This window comes from Colletotrichum lupini, chromosome 8, assembly GCF_023278565.1.
Source record: "Colletotrichum lupini chromosome 8, complete sequence".
NCBI lineage: Eukaryota > Fungi > Ascomycota > Sordariomycetes > Glomerellales > Glomerellaceae > Colletotrichum > Colletotrichum lupini.
In genome coordinates, this window is record NC_064681.1 from 330575 (window position 1) to 343439 (window position 12865).

Consider the following 12865-nt stretch of genomic DNA (forward strand, 5'->3'; position numbering starts at 1 on the left):
GTCGACATGAGAACCGCCGCCTTCATATTGGAAAAGGCAAAGGTGGTCCTTCTTGAGTAAACCGGGTTTCTCAAATTCTTTGCTTTGCATTTATATATCCCTTCCCTTCTTTGTGCTTTGATTTTGGCGGCATTCTTTCATTCAATCTTCAGACTTCCCATCGCCACAATAACTTGATCATTTCAATCCTTAAAAAATGGGTTCTATTCCGGAAAAGACGCTTGTGGACACCTCCATCGCTACCCAGGCCAACGATGCCCAGAGGGTAGCACACCTAGCCAACAATATCGGCACTCTTGGTACATCTTTTCTCCTCGACGATGAAGCGGGTCGTCTTGCCCTTCTGAAGCAGGCCCGGTCACTGCTACAGGCGCTGGAGACCCCAAGAGAGACGATGATTAAACATTGTTGGGCTCAGGTGAGGACAATCGCCTTCCACATTCACTTTCGTTTTATGGGAGTACTTGCTAAGTTGCTATTACCATCAGCCTGCTGTGACCTTCGTCATTGCGACTGGCATTGAGTCGGGCCTGTTTCAGTACCTGGCCCAAAACCCTGGTCCGAAGACCGTGGATCATCTAGGCAAAGCTCTTCGTTTTGATATCGATGTACTTTCTCGCACACTGCGTCATCTCTGCTCAATGGGATACCTCAAGGAAGTTGGCCCGGATGAGTACGACGGCACAAACTTCACCAAGTCGCTGAGTTTACCGATCATAGCCGGCGGATATCCTTGTCTGTAAGATTGCTTCAAGTCACTCTTCCTTCGTTGTGCTACCGTTTCTATGGACTGACCATCCTGTCACATCACTTAGCGTCGAAAGTAGCTGGCCGACATTTTCGAATTTCCCCCTCTACCTCAAAAAACACGACTGGTCCATCTCGCCGGACCCTAGAGAGGGGCCAATGCAGGATGTCATCGGTAAAGATAACAACTTCTTCAAGCACGTGATGACCAATCATCCCGCCGGAGAATTCCAGAACCATATGGCCGGATACAGGCAAGGACGCCCTTCCTGGATGGATGATGGATTTTTCCCTGTTTCAGAGCGCCTTGTCAAAGGCGCAGACAGTTCATCAGAGGCGGCTTTTCTGGTCGACATTGGCGGTAGCATCGGCCACGATCTAGACGAATTCTGTCGAAAGCATCTCACTGCTCCCGGCCGACACGTCCTCCAAGATCTTGAATACGTACTATCTCAGGTTCAGAAGGTTGACCCTAAGATTGAGCCCATGTCGTACGATTTCCACACAGAGCAGCCCGTCAAAGGCGCAAGAGCCTATTATATGCACTCTGTTTTACACGACTGGACGGATGATGTTTGCAGGAGCATCTTGTCGCACGTCACTGCGGCAATGAAACCGGGTTACAGCAAGCTCCTCATTAATGAGAATGTGATTCCCTCGACGGGGGCTGATTGGCAGGCTACGGCGCTGGATATGATGATGATGACACTCTTTAGTTCCAGGGAGCGAACAGAAGAGCAATGGCGCAAGCTTCTGGAACCTGCTGGTCTCAAGATTGCCAAGATTTGGTCAGCGGGTGAAGGCGTAGAGAGCTTGATCGAGTGTGAGTTGGCATGATTGAGGACATTGGGACACGCGTGGATGTTTCCAATGATAAAGAATAAATGATGAGATGTTGTTGCATTGGCCTATAAAACTGCTGTGCTTGGGAACGCTGTGATGGTATTGGTAGATGCAACTATTAAAGAGTGTAGTTAGTTGCGTGAGATCAGTAAGCGGAACAAGGATCTGTGGTCCGCCGGCAACAGAAAAAGCCCCGAGAGATAGACACATCATTCCAACTTCTCGTGCCAACCGACTTGGAGCCATTAAACAAAATCAAGCGTCGTCCATCACCAGGTATCTTAGTAGCGTCGCATTTGATTGAGCCAAATAATTCGGTGTCTTGACCATTCTAGACCAGTCTGCGCGAGCTCAGCTTTCCCCCGCGACTATGTTCACCTCAATCCGAGTTGCCGCCTGCCACGTCTCGCCTATTTTCCTCTCCGCGCGACGCACAACCGAAAAGGCAATCTCCCTCATTGACCAAGCATCCAGGAACAAAGCAAACCTCGTTGTCTTCCCAGAGACCTACATCCCAGCGTTCCCGATCTGGTCCTCCCTGCGCGCCCCCTTTGAGAACCATGACCTCTTCCAGTCCATGGTGCAGGAATCCGTCCACATCGACGGCGAAGAGGTAGACGCTCTCCGCTCCACGGCAAAGAAGCTCAATGTACTGCTTAGCGTCGGCATTTCTGAAAAGGCTCGCTACAGCAGCGCGACGCTTTTTAATACTAACATCATCATCGGTACTGACGGAGAGATCCTAGTCCATCACCGAAAACTCATGCCAACGTTTTTCGAAAAGTTGACGTGGGCGCCCGGAGATGGCTACGGCCTGCGCGTCGCAGAGACGCGATTCGGGAAGATTGGGAATCTCATTTGCGGGGAGAACACAAACCCGCTTGCGAGGTATGCGCTCATGGCGCAGGGAGAGCAGATTCACATCTTCACATGGCCTGCGATATGGCCGACGAGAGTTCCGAAATTCAAGGAGACAAGCTCTCGAGTGGGATCAAGCGTGGCTAAATGGGCCAACTACGACAATGTTGCTGCCAACAGGACGAGGGCGGCTGCACACTGCTTTGAGGCTAAAAGCTTTGGTGTTCTCTGCTCAGGAGTCCTGGGCGAGGATGCAATTGAGTCTGTCTCTTCGGGGGCGAGACAAGAAGACGTGGTCTCCCAAGCGCTGAGAGATTCGCCACGGGGCGCGACCATGTTCTTGGACTCAACAGGCGCATTATTGCCGGGGGTTTACAATTGAAGAAGGAACTCTCCGAGAAACCCCGTCAGAATTCTTGCAACACGAAGAAGGCATCTTGTATGCAGACTTAGATGTTGGGGATTGTGTTGAGGGAAAGCAGTACCACGATGTGGTTGGCGGGTATCAACGCCTAGACGTGTTTGATCTGAAGGTTGACCGTAGACGGCGGGAACCGGCTCTGTTCAGGGGAGACAATCTCAAATTGAAAGGAGAAATAGATGCTCTTGAAGAGGATTGAACTGATCAAAGACACACCAAGTTATTATGACTTGAATTAGTTGGGTACAGACTAGCTATGATCCTGTCGCTCATGCCGCCTTGGCGAACCCAGTCTCAACAACCCCGGGCTGTTTTCTGAATGGCTGCGGCGCCGTGCCACTAGTCATCGTACACTGCCACATCAGTCTCTTCTTTTCCTCGTCCTCCTTATACTGAGACAATTGTCCTGTGATGCTGTGCATGACGCCGCGATTGTGAAAGATCACGACATCACCTTCCTCCCACCGGTGAGCGTAGATATTCTCTGCCGCCCAGATTCTCTTCTGGAAGCCGTAGACGATCTCGCGGACTTTGGCGACATCATCTACGACTGATACTTCGCCCGTCGCCGGATCCCGAGTTGTCAGCTTGAATACGCAGCAACCATGAACCTGGAGAAATGGTCGGTCGGGGTTCAACGGGTTGCGCCAGACCATCTGAGGCTTGTCAGTACAACATTGAGAAGACTCCAGATGGAATTGGGTGACTTACGGGATGTTCAGCAACATTTTCCCAAGACCATTCAGAGAGTTGCTCTATGGGAACCTCTTTCCCCATTGTTGGGATCGACAATCCGTCTTCCGTCGCTTTGCATTGTCTGATGTATTCATAGGCTTGAGGAGCGTATGTTACAGTCGTGTTAAGAGCAAATTCTTGCTCAGCCGGGGTCAGCAATTGAAATGTCCGGGCCCCGGAGAAGACTGACGAAAAGGTCAATCATGCGTCTTCAGAGTGCGAATTTTAGCACTAGACTTACAGGCTGTGGATCCAGCAGCAATGCTCTTTTCTTTCCCGTCTGGAAATTTGAGTTTCTGATCAGGCAGGTTCGGCACCTTAACCGCGTGAAGGATGGTGACTTCGCCAGGCAAACGCTGGTAGAAGGGAGTGTCCATGTGCCACCGGTATGGACGGGTATATCCATTGCCTAGCTCCTCCTCCGACAGAGGCTTCTCATGAAACAAAGTATGATCCTGGCCGGACTTATTAGCTCAGATCGCCCATGGTTTGCGGTTTCCAAAATTCAATTAGTCAGCTGATCAACGATAGGATTCAGGCATACCAGATGGATCACCTCCAACTCTTCAACTCCTTCATAGTTCTTAAACTTGCCGCTGCCGATGATGCCCACTTGCGGTGCTCTTGGAATTCTTCCTGCTTTGTATGCCGAAAGAAGATTCCTGGGGTCACTAACGGCCTTCTCGCCAGCAGAATGAATATCAGTCGCAGTCGGGTCGAAGACTTTGGTCAGCTTAGGCAGAGTCTCAGGCGCGATGCCCGTCTGGTTCTTGATGACCACGACCTGGTTTTCGAACAGGGCTCTTCTGAAGGTTTCGAGGTCTTTTTCTGACAACGCGTCTACGTCCAGGACATCCATTAATGAGGGCAGGTGAACTTCGGCCCCAATCAAAGAAGACTCACGAAGGGAGGTCGGGAGCTCCCTGAAGGAGAGTCCTTGAGATGGGGAAGTGAGGCTGCCCATTGTCACTGTATGATCAACACGATGAAGGTGACAGGGCTAAAGAATATAATTGATTGAGTCTGTGGGTTGATGAGCCGTTCATGAGCCCGGGTAGCCGCATGAACTTATAGCCAACCAGCCTTACCTTTACATCGACGACTTTGAACTTTCTGCCAATTTGGAGCGGGTGAGTTGAACATGCTCTTCCGCATCGCCAGTTCTGTCCTTCTCCTGTCATATAACACGCAGTGACGCGTAGTAATCGTATTGTCACAGTCTCTCATTGGCCAAGCAATGAGATGCATGCGGGCGAGTCCTTCATGTCACCCGCACGTCGCAGGAATGGTCCAAACACTGTTTCCGTCGATTATCTCCGGGCACACAGAGAGGCGGGCCAGTTTGTGCAACTCGCCCGCATTAGCCAAATGCATCTCTGAAAGAACGTTTCGGTTGATATATATACGGTGATGAAGTCCAAGTGTCCCTCTTTCAGGGAATATTTAACTTAACTCCTCGAACACGAATCATCGCTTACTTTTTCCTGACTTTCATCATGGCAGCCGTTGGAGTTGAGATTTCCCCTCTTCCCAAGCCGTTTGAGAAATCAGCTGTCGATTTCGGAGCCGAACTTTCGGGGATTGATCTCGAACACATCGATGGTAAGTATATGTGTCCAGAAGCAAACACACTCATCAAGCTAACCATATGCGTAGATGAAAGTTTTCAAGTTATTAGAGAAGCTCTCTATAACAACAACGTTGTCCTGATCAAAGGCCAGCACAACCTCTCACCAAAAGCCCAATACGAACTCACCCGCCTATTCGACCCTGAAGCAAGTACATACAGCCATGGTTCCCGCATCGACAAACGCAGCGTCCTCCACAAGGATCTGACCACCCTGCCATCTCAGCCGCAAGTGCAAGTCATCGGCCACGGCGCAGTAGTCGAGTTCGAAGGACTGGAGAATCTCAAGCTCACCCACCCTCACCACAAGACCTTTCATAAGCATCCTGTTCCGGAAGCTGAGGACTACGACTATACCCACTTTTACCGATAGCACATTGACTCGGCCATGTACAACCTGGACCCGCCTCTCGTCACATCGCTGTTTGCTTGCAGGGTACCTAAGGGGCGGCGGCAGATCTGTCGCTACGACGATGGGACTGGAGACGAGCTAGAAGTACCTTTGGGAACGACAGCTTTCATCAGTGGATACCGCATGTTTGAATTACTATCGGAGGAGGATCAGGAGTTTGTCAAGACCAGCACGATCGAGTACAGCCCACACCCGTACATCTGGATGAGCAAGGCGAAGGCGAGGTCAAATGGCCTAGGTCTTTTCTCAGAAGGTCTAGAGCTGTCTGAAGACCAGCTCCCAGAGATTGAGGAGGAAAAGATCAGGAGATACCCTATGGCATGGAAGAATCCGGTAACGGGAAAGTTTGCCATGATGGTGTACCCGACGCCAGCGCGCAGGATCCATCTTAAGGATGGAACGGTAATGGAGGACTTGAAAGAGGTCAGAGAGTTGATTTACAGACTGCAACGACCAGCAATCAGCCCGCAATACGTGTATCCTCATGATTGGGAGGAGGGTGACCTCGTTCTCTTCAACAATCATGGCGTTATGCACTCCATTGTTGGGGCCTTCGCGGAGAACGAGGTTCGCCTATTCAGGCAGTGTAATATGGCAGCTAGTAGACCGCCTCAAGGTTCCGATTGCTGAAAACATGAATAAATGTAACCCAGCTCATAGTCATTGATATGCCCCTGTTCAGGGGCGAATACGATCAGAAGAACGAAGCCCACTTCATCCGGATTTACTTCTTCTGATCATCGTGTTCATTGAACTCTGCGAGCCAATCTTACGGTGACCTCGCCTCCTGGACCTCCAACTTTCTCAAACTTCAAAAACACAATATCAGCAGATGTTACAAGAGCCAGAAGTAAGTGACGGTGCGCACCTTGTAGAGGCTCACTAAGGTAGCCACGACTTTGTACACCTCCAAGGCAAATATATTCTTGCCAATGCACGTCCGCGATCCCTGCCCAAAAGTGAGCTCCGTCTTCTCCATTAAACCCTTTCTTTCGAGATATTCCTCGTCAGTCTCCGCCGTTCTCTTCATCCATCTTTCTGGGATGTATACATCGGCATCCTGACCAAACACATGGCGGTCCCGGTTGATTTGAGAAGCTGGACAGCCGATATTGATGTGTCCTGGAATAAACACGCCATTGGGTAGCCGCAAACCCGCCGAAGAAGTGACTCGCTGCAGATTGAACGAGGCAGAGCTGTGAAGACGTAAGGCTTCTTTGACAACACCCAATAGGTCCGGCAGTTCCTGAAGTTCGTCAAAAGTCGGAAACGATCCGCATCCACCTTCTTTCAGTTCCGCGTACAACTTGTCCTGTGAGGCTGGGTTGCTTGCCAGGTACTTGCACATTTCGTGGAAAGTCTTCCCGGGGCTAAGACTGCCGGCAATCAGGTTCCCTGAGGCCGATATTGCGACCTGCTTGGTTGTCATGAGCTGAGGCTGTTGCTCATGCGTGGAGACGAAGTAAGACAACAGGTCCGGTCGGGTATCAGATTTGCCTTGGTAGACACGTTCGTTGACAGTCTCGGACACAACTTTGAGAAATGGCGATGGCCTCGAGCGCCTCATCACGAAGTTTTCTTGGACGACCTTGTGCAGCCAGGGCATTTGGGAGACGATGGCGACGTATGCCCCAAATCGCTTGACTTTTTCATACAGACCATACGTGTCATATCCATCGAGAAAGCCAAGAGGTTTGCCCAGAGACAGTTTCGCAACGACGTCGAAGCAGTCTATTCGCGTACTGGAGTCAGCCTTTCAGCTTCAACAAGTGAAAACAGAGGGATTGGGCTGACAGTTGTAGCACCAGCGGCTCAAATTCAGCACCTGCTTCTTCTCAGCGTGTTCCTCACAAACTTTTATGAACTTGGAGATGAGCTCATCAACATAGGGCTCATAAGCTTTCAACGACGTCATCGAATAAGCATTCGATACCAGGCGCCGATATCGTGAGTGAATCGTCTCCTCTTGAATACTAAGGAGACTTGTCGTCACCCCGGATTGACGGAAAGGTATGTATGCTTCACCCTGAAAGACTCGCAGTCATTAGCATCAGAATTCCAAATTCTTCCAACAATACAATTGTTGACTTTATCAACCTTGTTAAGCCGAGATCGAACACCATAAATGACTGGCACGGCGAAAGGATCGAACACCGTAACCGAGCGAGGTCCTAGGCGAATCACATCGCCATATGTGTCTCGGAGATCGTCCAAGATGTTTAGTTTCGATGAACCCCGTTCGGTACGCCAGGCTAAATAGACCGCGTACAGGTTTGTGTACCGAGCAATCCAAGGACCCGGGATGTCAGACAAACGCGCCCGGTGACTGTCGATGACGCATTTGAAGCAAAACGTTGCTGCCAATATGAGTACAGAAACGAGAATGCTCGTCAAATTGATTGATTGTGGGAGTTCCATCATGAAGCCGCAGGGCGTCGGGTCAAAATCTGTGGATATTTCGATGCGGGTGTGGTGATGTGAGAACGGGTCAAGGTAAAGATGTCTTATTTTGTCTTTGACCAGGAGTCGGTATGTTCCTTACCCCTCAACGATCTGCCGAGGCTCGGGTTTCTAGATCGGGACTTGAACTTACCTTAGACCAAGGTGGCCTCTGTCGTTAGCGACGGGCGGGATACGGACGAGCCTGACTGCCGTCTTGGCTTCTCTGTGCGTGGCCCATGACAATGGGGTCCTCTGATCAACAACCGGGCTGATGTGACACGCTAGCCATGTTCTCTCAGCTTGGAATCAATCTCTGGAACTACATTTGGGAAAGTGTTGTTCATTCCTAGGGAGCAATGGATACTTGCGCCACCTACCACGCCCGCATTTATTAATATCTTCCTTTAGTATTCTGACGGAGATATTCCCTTCGAAAGACTCTCTTCACGGCAATTTAGACGGTGTCCGCTTTGCGCGATTCAGTTGAAATATCTCACATGCTTAAGCCGTTTGTATGACTCCGACCCCATGAAGTATCGAGCATATGGGGATGCCTCAAATGAACAGGAAGCTTTGGTCGACCAGGCCGAGAAAGTTCATGCGCAATTTATCAGGAATCAGATGATGCTAAACAAATGCAACTTATTATACTTCCGTAAAACCTCGGGCTGGCCGTCTCCAATGCTTCTCTAACTCTCTACAAAAGCCGTGTCTCTCGCTGACTGCGTCACTGTACAAACATTCTCACTTCCAGCTCATCTTCGCTTTGCCGTTGACATCACGCTCGCTATCAGTACTGTTGACTCCTTCTTCGTAAATATTCCTCCACCACCATGCAACTGAACAACCTTCTCGTCACCACTGCTCTGTCTTTCAGCATGGTAAGTATGCTCCATGAGCTCTATCACGAGTATGACGACCTACTGACGACAGCATAGGCCTCTGCATACGGCGTCGGGAACCCCGGCAGCACATGCACACAGGGCGGATTCCACTGCAACCCTTACGAGAAGCCCAATGGCGTTACCTATCAAAACGCCTGGTGTCCTAGCCAGTGCGACCCACGAGACGGAAGGAAGGACCCCAAGGGCTGCGACTGGGCGACTTGCGACAAGCAGACCCCGAATCCGAACAACTAGGGGGAAGGATATTTTCCACCGGGATCAGGGAAAGGAATTCTGTGTACTCGTACGCTGACTAGAGCCCCTCAGCAATCTATTCATGTACGGAGTGCGTATCTCGAACTCCCCATCGGTTTTGCAAGCCGTCCTTTCATCTGCCACCCAGGCGGAGCTTTGTTCGAACCAGTGTCAAAAGATCCCTTTTCGTACGTGATACCTGCGATTGTGCGCTTTGTTACACATGTCTCTGCTAAGGACTGGTGAGCGTTGTCGAAAAAGAGTTTCACACAAGGTGGGGTTTACCTGGTGCATGGCGGAAATACATACCCGCTTTAGGAATGTTTAGCCCATGGTCTATCCATTAGGTTTAGTGTAAGAGCAACGACCAGAGGTAAACTGTGTAGGGCATCGGCGTGGGTTCAGATGTGATCATTATGTTCTCTTGTGGCATGAACGCTCATCTCGCTTCTTCAACTTGAAAATGCTTTCTGATGTACGAACCAGGGACCTCAGGCTTAGTTGACGGGCCAAGACGAGGCTTGCTGAACCATGCCACATTTGAACGAACCTCTTGTAAATCGAGCATTCTATCCTTTCATACTTGCAGCGGTGGCCGGTCTGGAAAGAATCCAACTATTCATTCCTTGCAGGGCCTGTTTCTGGATGCACTTTCTGTCAAGGGGCACTGTGGGCAAGCGCAACTTTTTGTCACCTCTAGAACGTCTTTATGTAGCTGTGGGCGTGGCCGGTGATTGGAAGATGTCCAAATAGCCTCGCCACGGGTTGTACAGAAAATCGCAGCCTGGGGCCGATCTACACGACTCAATGTTCGGTCTCGCGCCAGCTGTCATGCATGCCTGAGCGCAGGAATTGCCCTACGACAACCCGGATGTCAGCCAAAATGCTTATGTACGATACATCAATTGGTGCTCTCTTGAGGTGAGGTTGATACATGCAACGACTAGTTAAGTACGGTAAGCACCAAGTTTTGCCACTTCACAAAGTAGGGTTAGGGTGCCGCGAGACCAAGCCCAAAGACCACGGCTGCTGCCCTATCGCTATCTCACGGAGTCTCCAGAGACCGAGAGATTAATTTGATGCGAAACTTGGAGATAAACCCGCTGGATAGTGAGCATGACCGCTACTTCATTATTCACACTATCGATACGAGGTCCATCATCACTTGAGCACCGGCTTAGTCGAGTGTTCTGATCAATCACCGGCTACATGTTTCTGGTCAGGATGGATGAGACGCTCAGCACGTAGTCATATCGTGAATTCCCACCAACTGATCCGTCGCCAGGAACGGCACTCGAGACTGTTTTTCTAGACGATACGCGAACTCCATTGTCCAAATCGCCTGTCGTTTGATTCTCTCCGTCGGCCATCACGAGGAGTCCGTATGAAAGTCTGGCTTTAGATATAGCGCCGCGCCCTAGTAGCCCGAGCCAGCAAAAAGGTTCTCACGAGGGGAAAATGAATCAGACTAATCCTTCACAGCAAAGCGATCTTACTAGAATAACACAACTCGGTGGCACTATGTGTCAAATTTGTAGTATAAGTAACCTCGCATATAGCAACTCAGTCTTCTACGATCAAACAGCATCTCAGAATATCCAATTGTCATTCAACTCCTGCATCGGAACGTGAATAGGCCCATCGGCTAACTCATCCACCCGTTGCGCCGCGAGCCGATGCTCGCGCGCAGGGAACTGCTGGGTCTGTCTGCTTGTCCTCCTCCACAGCTGGACGGCGAGAAACAACAGTATAACGATGGGGGACAGCCTGAATGCCGATATCATCAGCCATGGAACTGTCGCAGTGACCCATTGTGCTAACCTCAGCCACAAGACAATTTGGATGAGGACTGGTAAAAAGTAAAATAGCCACAGACCAATCACCCCGAATTCCCTTCTTAAAGCAATTATGAACGCGTGGTGTCTTAGAACACTAAGACCATGACTGATGATGAATATCGTACACGGTAGAACGAAGAGTAGGGACGGGTTCAGGAGATCATGTGGTGTATAGTTGTTGTAAACGAATTTGACGACTTGATAGTGTATGGCGATGGATGAGAGAATGAAGGTGACCTTGGGAACGAGTCTGAGACGTCTGGGAGGAGGGTCCATTTCGCGTCTTGGTCTCAAGCGTGTGTAGTTGTGTTGGCCCTTGCCTGTGTGGGTGTGGTGTGGTGTGGTGTGTGTTTATGTCTTCGCCGATGGCTATGTACCTTACAGCTGCTTCCCACGTCTTGGGTCGCGTTCTCTTATACATGTTTGGTTTACCACCGGCTTTGTGACAGCCACGATGGTTCATCTTCGATTATCATACCGGTGTTCTGGTTTACCCAGAATCAGCGGGAGAAAGCTGTCTGCGAAACCGGTCACTTTCCAAACAATGGACAAAGGAGAGCACGCCAACAATGGTTCTACTCGTGCTGCTTTGAACATCACGCACAAACTTGAGATATCTCAAAGCCAGAACAAATGGAACAAAACCACAAAAAGATTTGAACGCTTCGAATGAGCAGACCCTCTTTCTTCGGACAAGAGTATTGTTACGGTATACCATTGTGGATGGATGACGTTGACTCTCGCACAGCGCTCCTGAGTAGGTCAACTCAGTCGTCGGTTAGTATACATTCAAATGGGTAACATTACTCCACTGCTCGCTTCAAAACTAATCTCCCTAGGAACTCAGCGGCATCATTATAGTAGATCTTCGTAACATGGTCCAGCCATCTTCCTGCTTTCAACTCACGTGTAGTCACAGGCCCTGCTCTCTCTGACTCTCACTGCTTCTCAGGCCCCGATAGCCGGCATTATGTAGTATACTCTTATATGTATGACTAGTCTTCATAGTCTGTTGAATACCAGTGGCCCAGACTATGGACCTTTGCTGATGATGCTCAGACTGCAAAGGCCCATTCACACTGTCCTGCATCAGTCTCTCTCTCTCTCTGTTCCACTTTGGCTCCAAATCACGCTGTTCAAGATGTTACCGACGTCTACAACTAATCTCACAATACTTTGCTCGAGTCCATCCCCATTTACTAGCAAAGCTCTACGTGGCCACCACAGCTATGGAAAAAGGTTATAGCAAACGCCGCCGCCCTCACCTCAGATATGTAGTCTAGCCAATGATCTTGTATGACTGGAGGTATTCGCCCCCGTGGTTCAACAGACGGATCAACCCTATCCATCTACTTCACGTCGGGATAGCCCTTTCACATCGGATTATTCGACTGACTTCCCTGCTCGCAGCGGCGGACGCTACTTCTAGGTAGTGCACGCCGGACCACGGGTTCCGAAAAGACATCCCGGAGCCGAAGGATCGCGCCTCGGCCGACGTCTTTGGTTCCGCCGGTGGGGGCTAGTGGACTGTGGCACGCACTAGGGTGAGGCGGGCTGCGTGTCGGGGCGTTGGAGGCGTGTTATTTTCCCCTTGGGCCGCCCGAGTTTGCCGATTCTCGGAGATGGGGCTGCTGGGAGAACACGGGACGCTGAAGATGTCTCGATAGTGTCGCTCGCCCTTGAAGAATTAGCCACGGGGAGGGTCAGAGCTTTATCAACGGTGCTGATGGAACCTTCGAGGGGATAAAGGGCTCGAGGTATTGAGATCACTGAAAGGGTCACTTAAGGGGACCAAGACTGTTG

The 12865-nt window shown here is 50.3% G+C and overlaps 6 protein-coding genes across 6 annotated transcripts; 3 read left to right on the forward strand and 3 right to left on the reverse strand.

The window, feature by feature from the left end:
- Positions 1-196: 196 nt before the first annotated feature.
- Positions 197-3068, forward strand: CLUP02_14576 (O-methyltransferase; the record flags this gene model as incomplete). The annotated part of the gene is made up of 6 exons (XM_049293503.1): positions 197-418; positions 489-739; positions 816-1570; positions 1744-1866; positions 1926-2743; positions 2802-3068. The coding sequence occupies 6 exons, from the start codon at positions 197-199 to the stop codon at positions 3066-3068; spliced, it is 2436 nt and encodes an 811-aa protein (XP_049150649.1).
- Positions 3069-3138: 70 nt separating this feature from the next.
- Positions 3139-4568, reverse strand: CLUP02_14577 (TfdA family Taurine catabolism dioxygenase TauD; the record flags this gene model as incomplete). Its single annotated transcript, XM_049293504.1, has 4 exons — positions 3139-3525; positions 3581-3789; positions 3846-4059; positions 4149-4568. 4 exons carry the CDS (start codon positions 4566-4568, stop codon positions 3139-3141), a joined length of 1230 nt encoding a protein of 409 aa, XP_049150650.1.
- A 532-nt stretch (positions 4569-5100) lies between these two features.
- Positions 5101-6380, forward strand: CLUP02_14578 (TfdA family Taurine catabolism dioxygenase TauD; the record flags this gene model as incomplete). Its single annotated transcript, XM_049293505.1, has 4 exons — positions 5101-5206; positions 5261-5559; positions 5605-6210; positions 6297-6380. The coding sequence occupies 4 exons, from the start codon at positions 5101-5103 to the stop codon at positions 6378-6380; spliced, it is 1095 nt and encodes a 364-aa protein (XP_049150651.1).
- A 32-nt stretch (positions 6381-6412) lies between these two features.
- On the reverse strand, positions 6413-8374 carry CLUP02_14579 (benzoate 4-monooxygenase cytochrome P450; the record flags this gene model as incomplete). The annotated part of the gene is made up of 6 exons (XM_049293506.1): positions 6413-6452; positions 6483-7374; positions 7438-7669; positions 7732-8146; positions 8237-8308; positions 8364-8374. 6 exons carry the CDS (start codon positions 8372-8374, stop codon positions 6413-6415), a joined length of 1662 nt encoding a protein of 553 aa, XP_049150652.1.
- A 544-nt stretch (positions 8375-8918) lies between these two features.
- Positions 8919-9224, forward strand: CLUP02_14580 (uncharacterized protein; the record flags this gene model as incomplete). The annotated part of the gene is made up of 2 exons (XM_049293507.1): positions 8919-8966; positions 9024-9224. The coding sequence occupies 2 exons, from the start codon at positions 8919-8921 to the stop codon at positions 9222-9224; spliced, it is 249 nt and encodes an 82-aa protein (XP_049150653.1).
- Positions 9225-10429: 1205 nt separating this feature from the next.
- On the reverse strand, positions 10430-11338 carry CLUP02_14581 (uncharacterized protein; the record flags this gene model as incomplete). Its single annotated transcript, XM_049293508.1, has 3 exons — positions 10430-10641; positions 10721-10772; positions 10853-11338. 3 exons carry the CDS (start codon positions 11336-11338, stop codon positions 10430-10432), a joined length of 750 nt encoding a protein of 249 aa, XP_049150654.1.
- Between the last annotated feature and the right edge of the window lie 1527 nt (positions 11339-12865).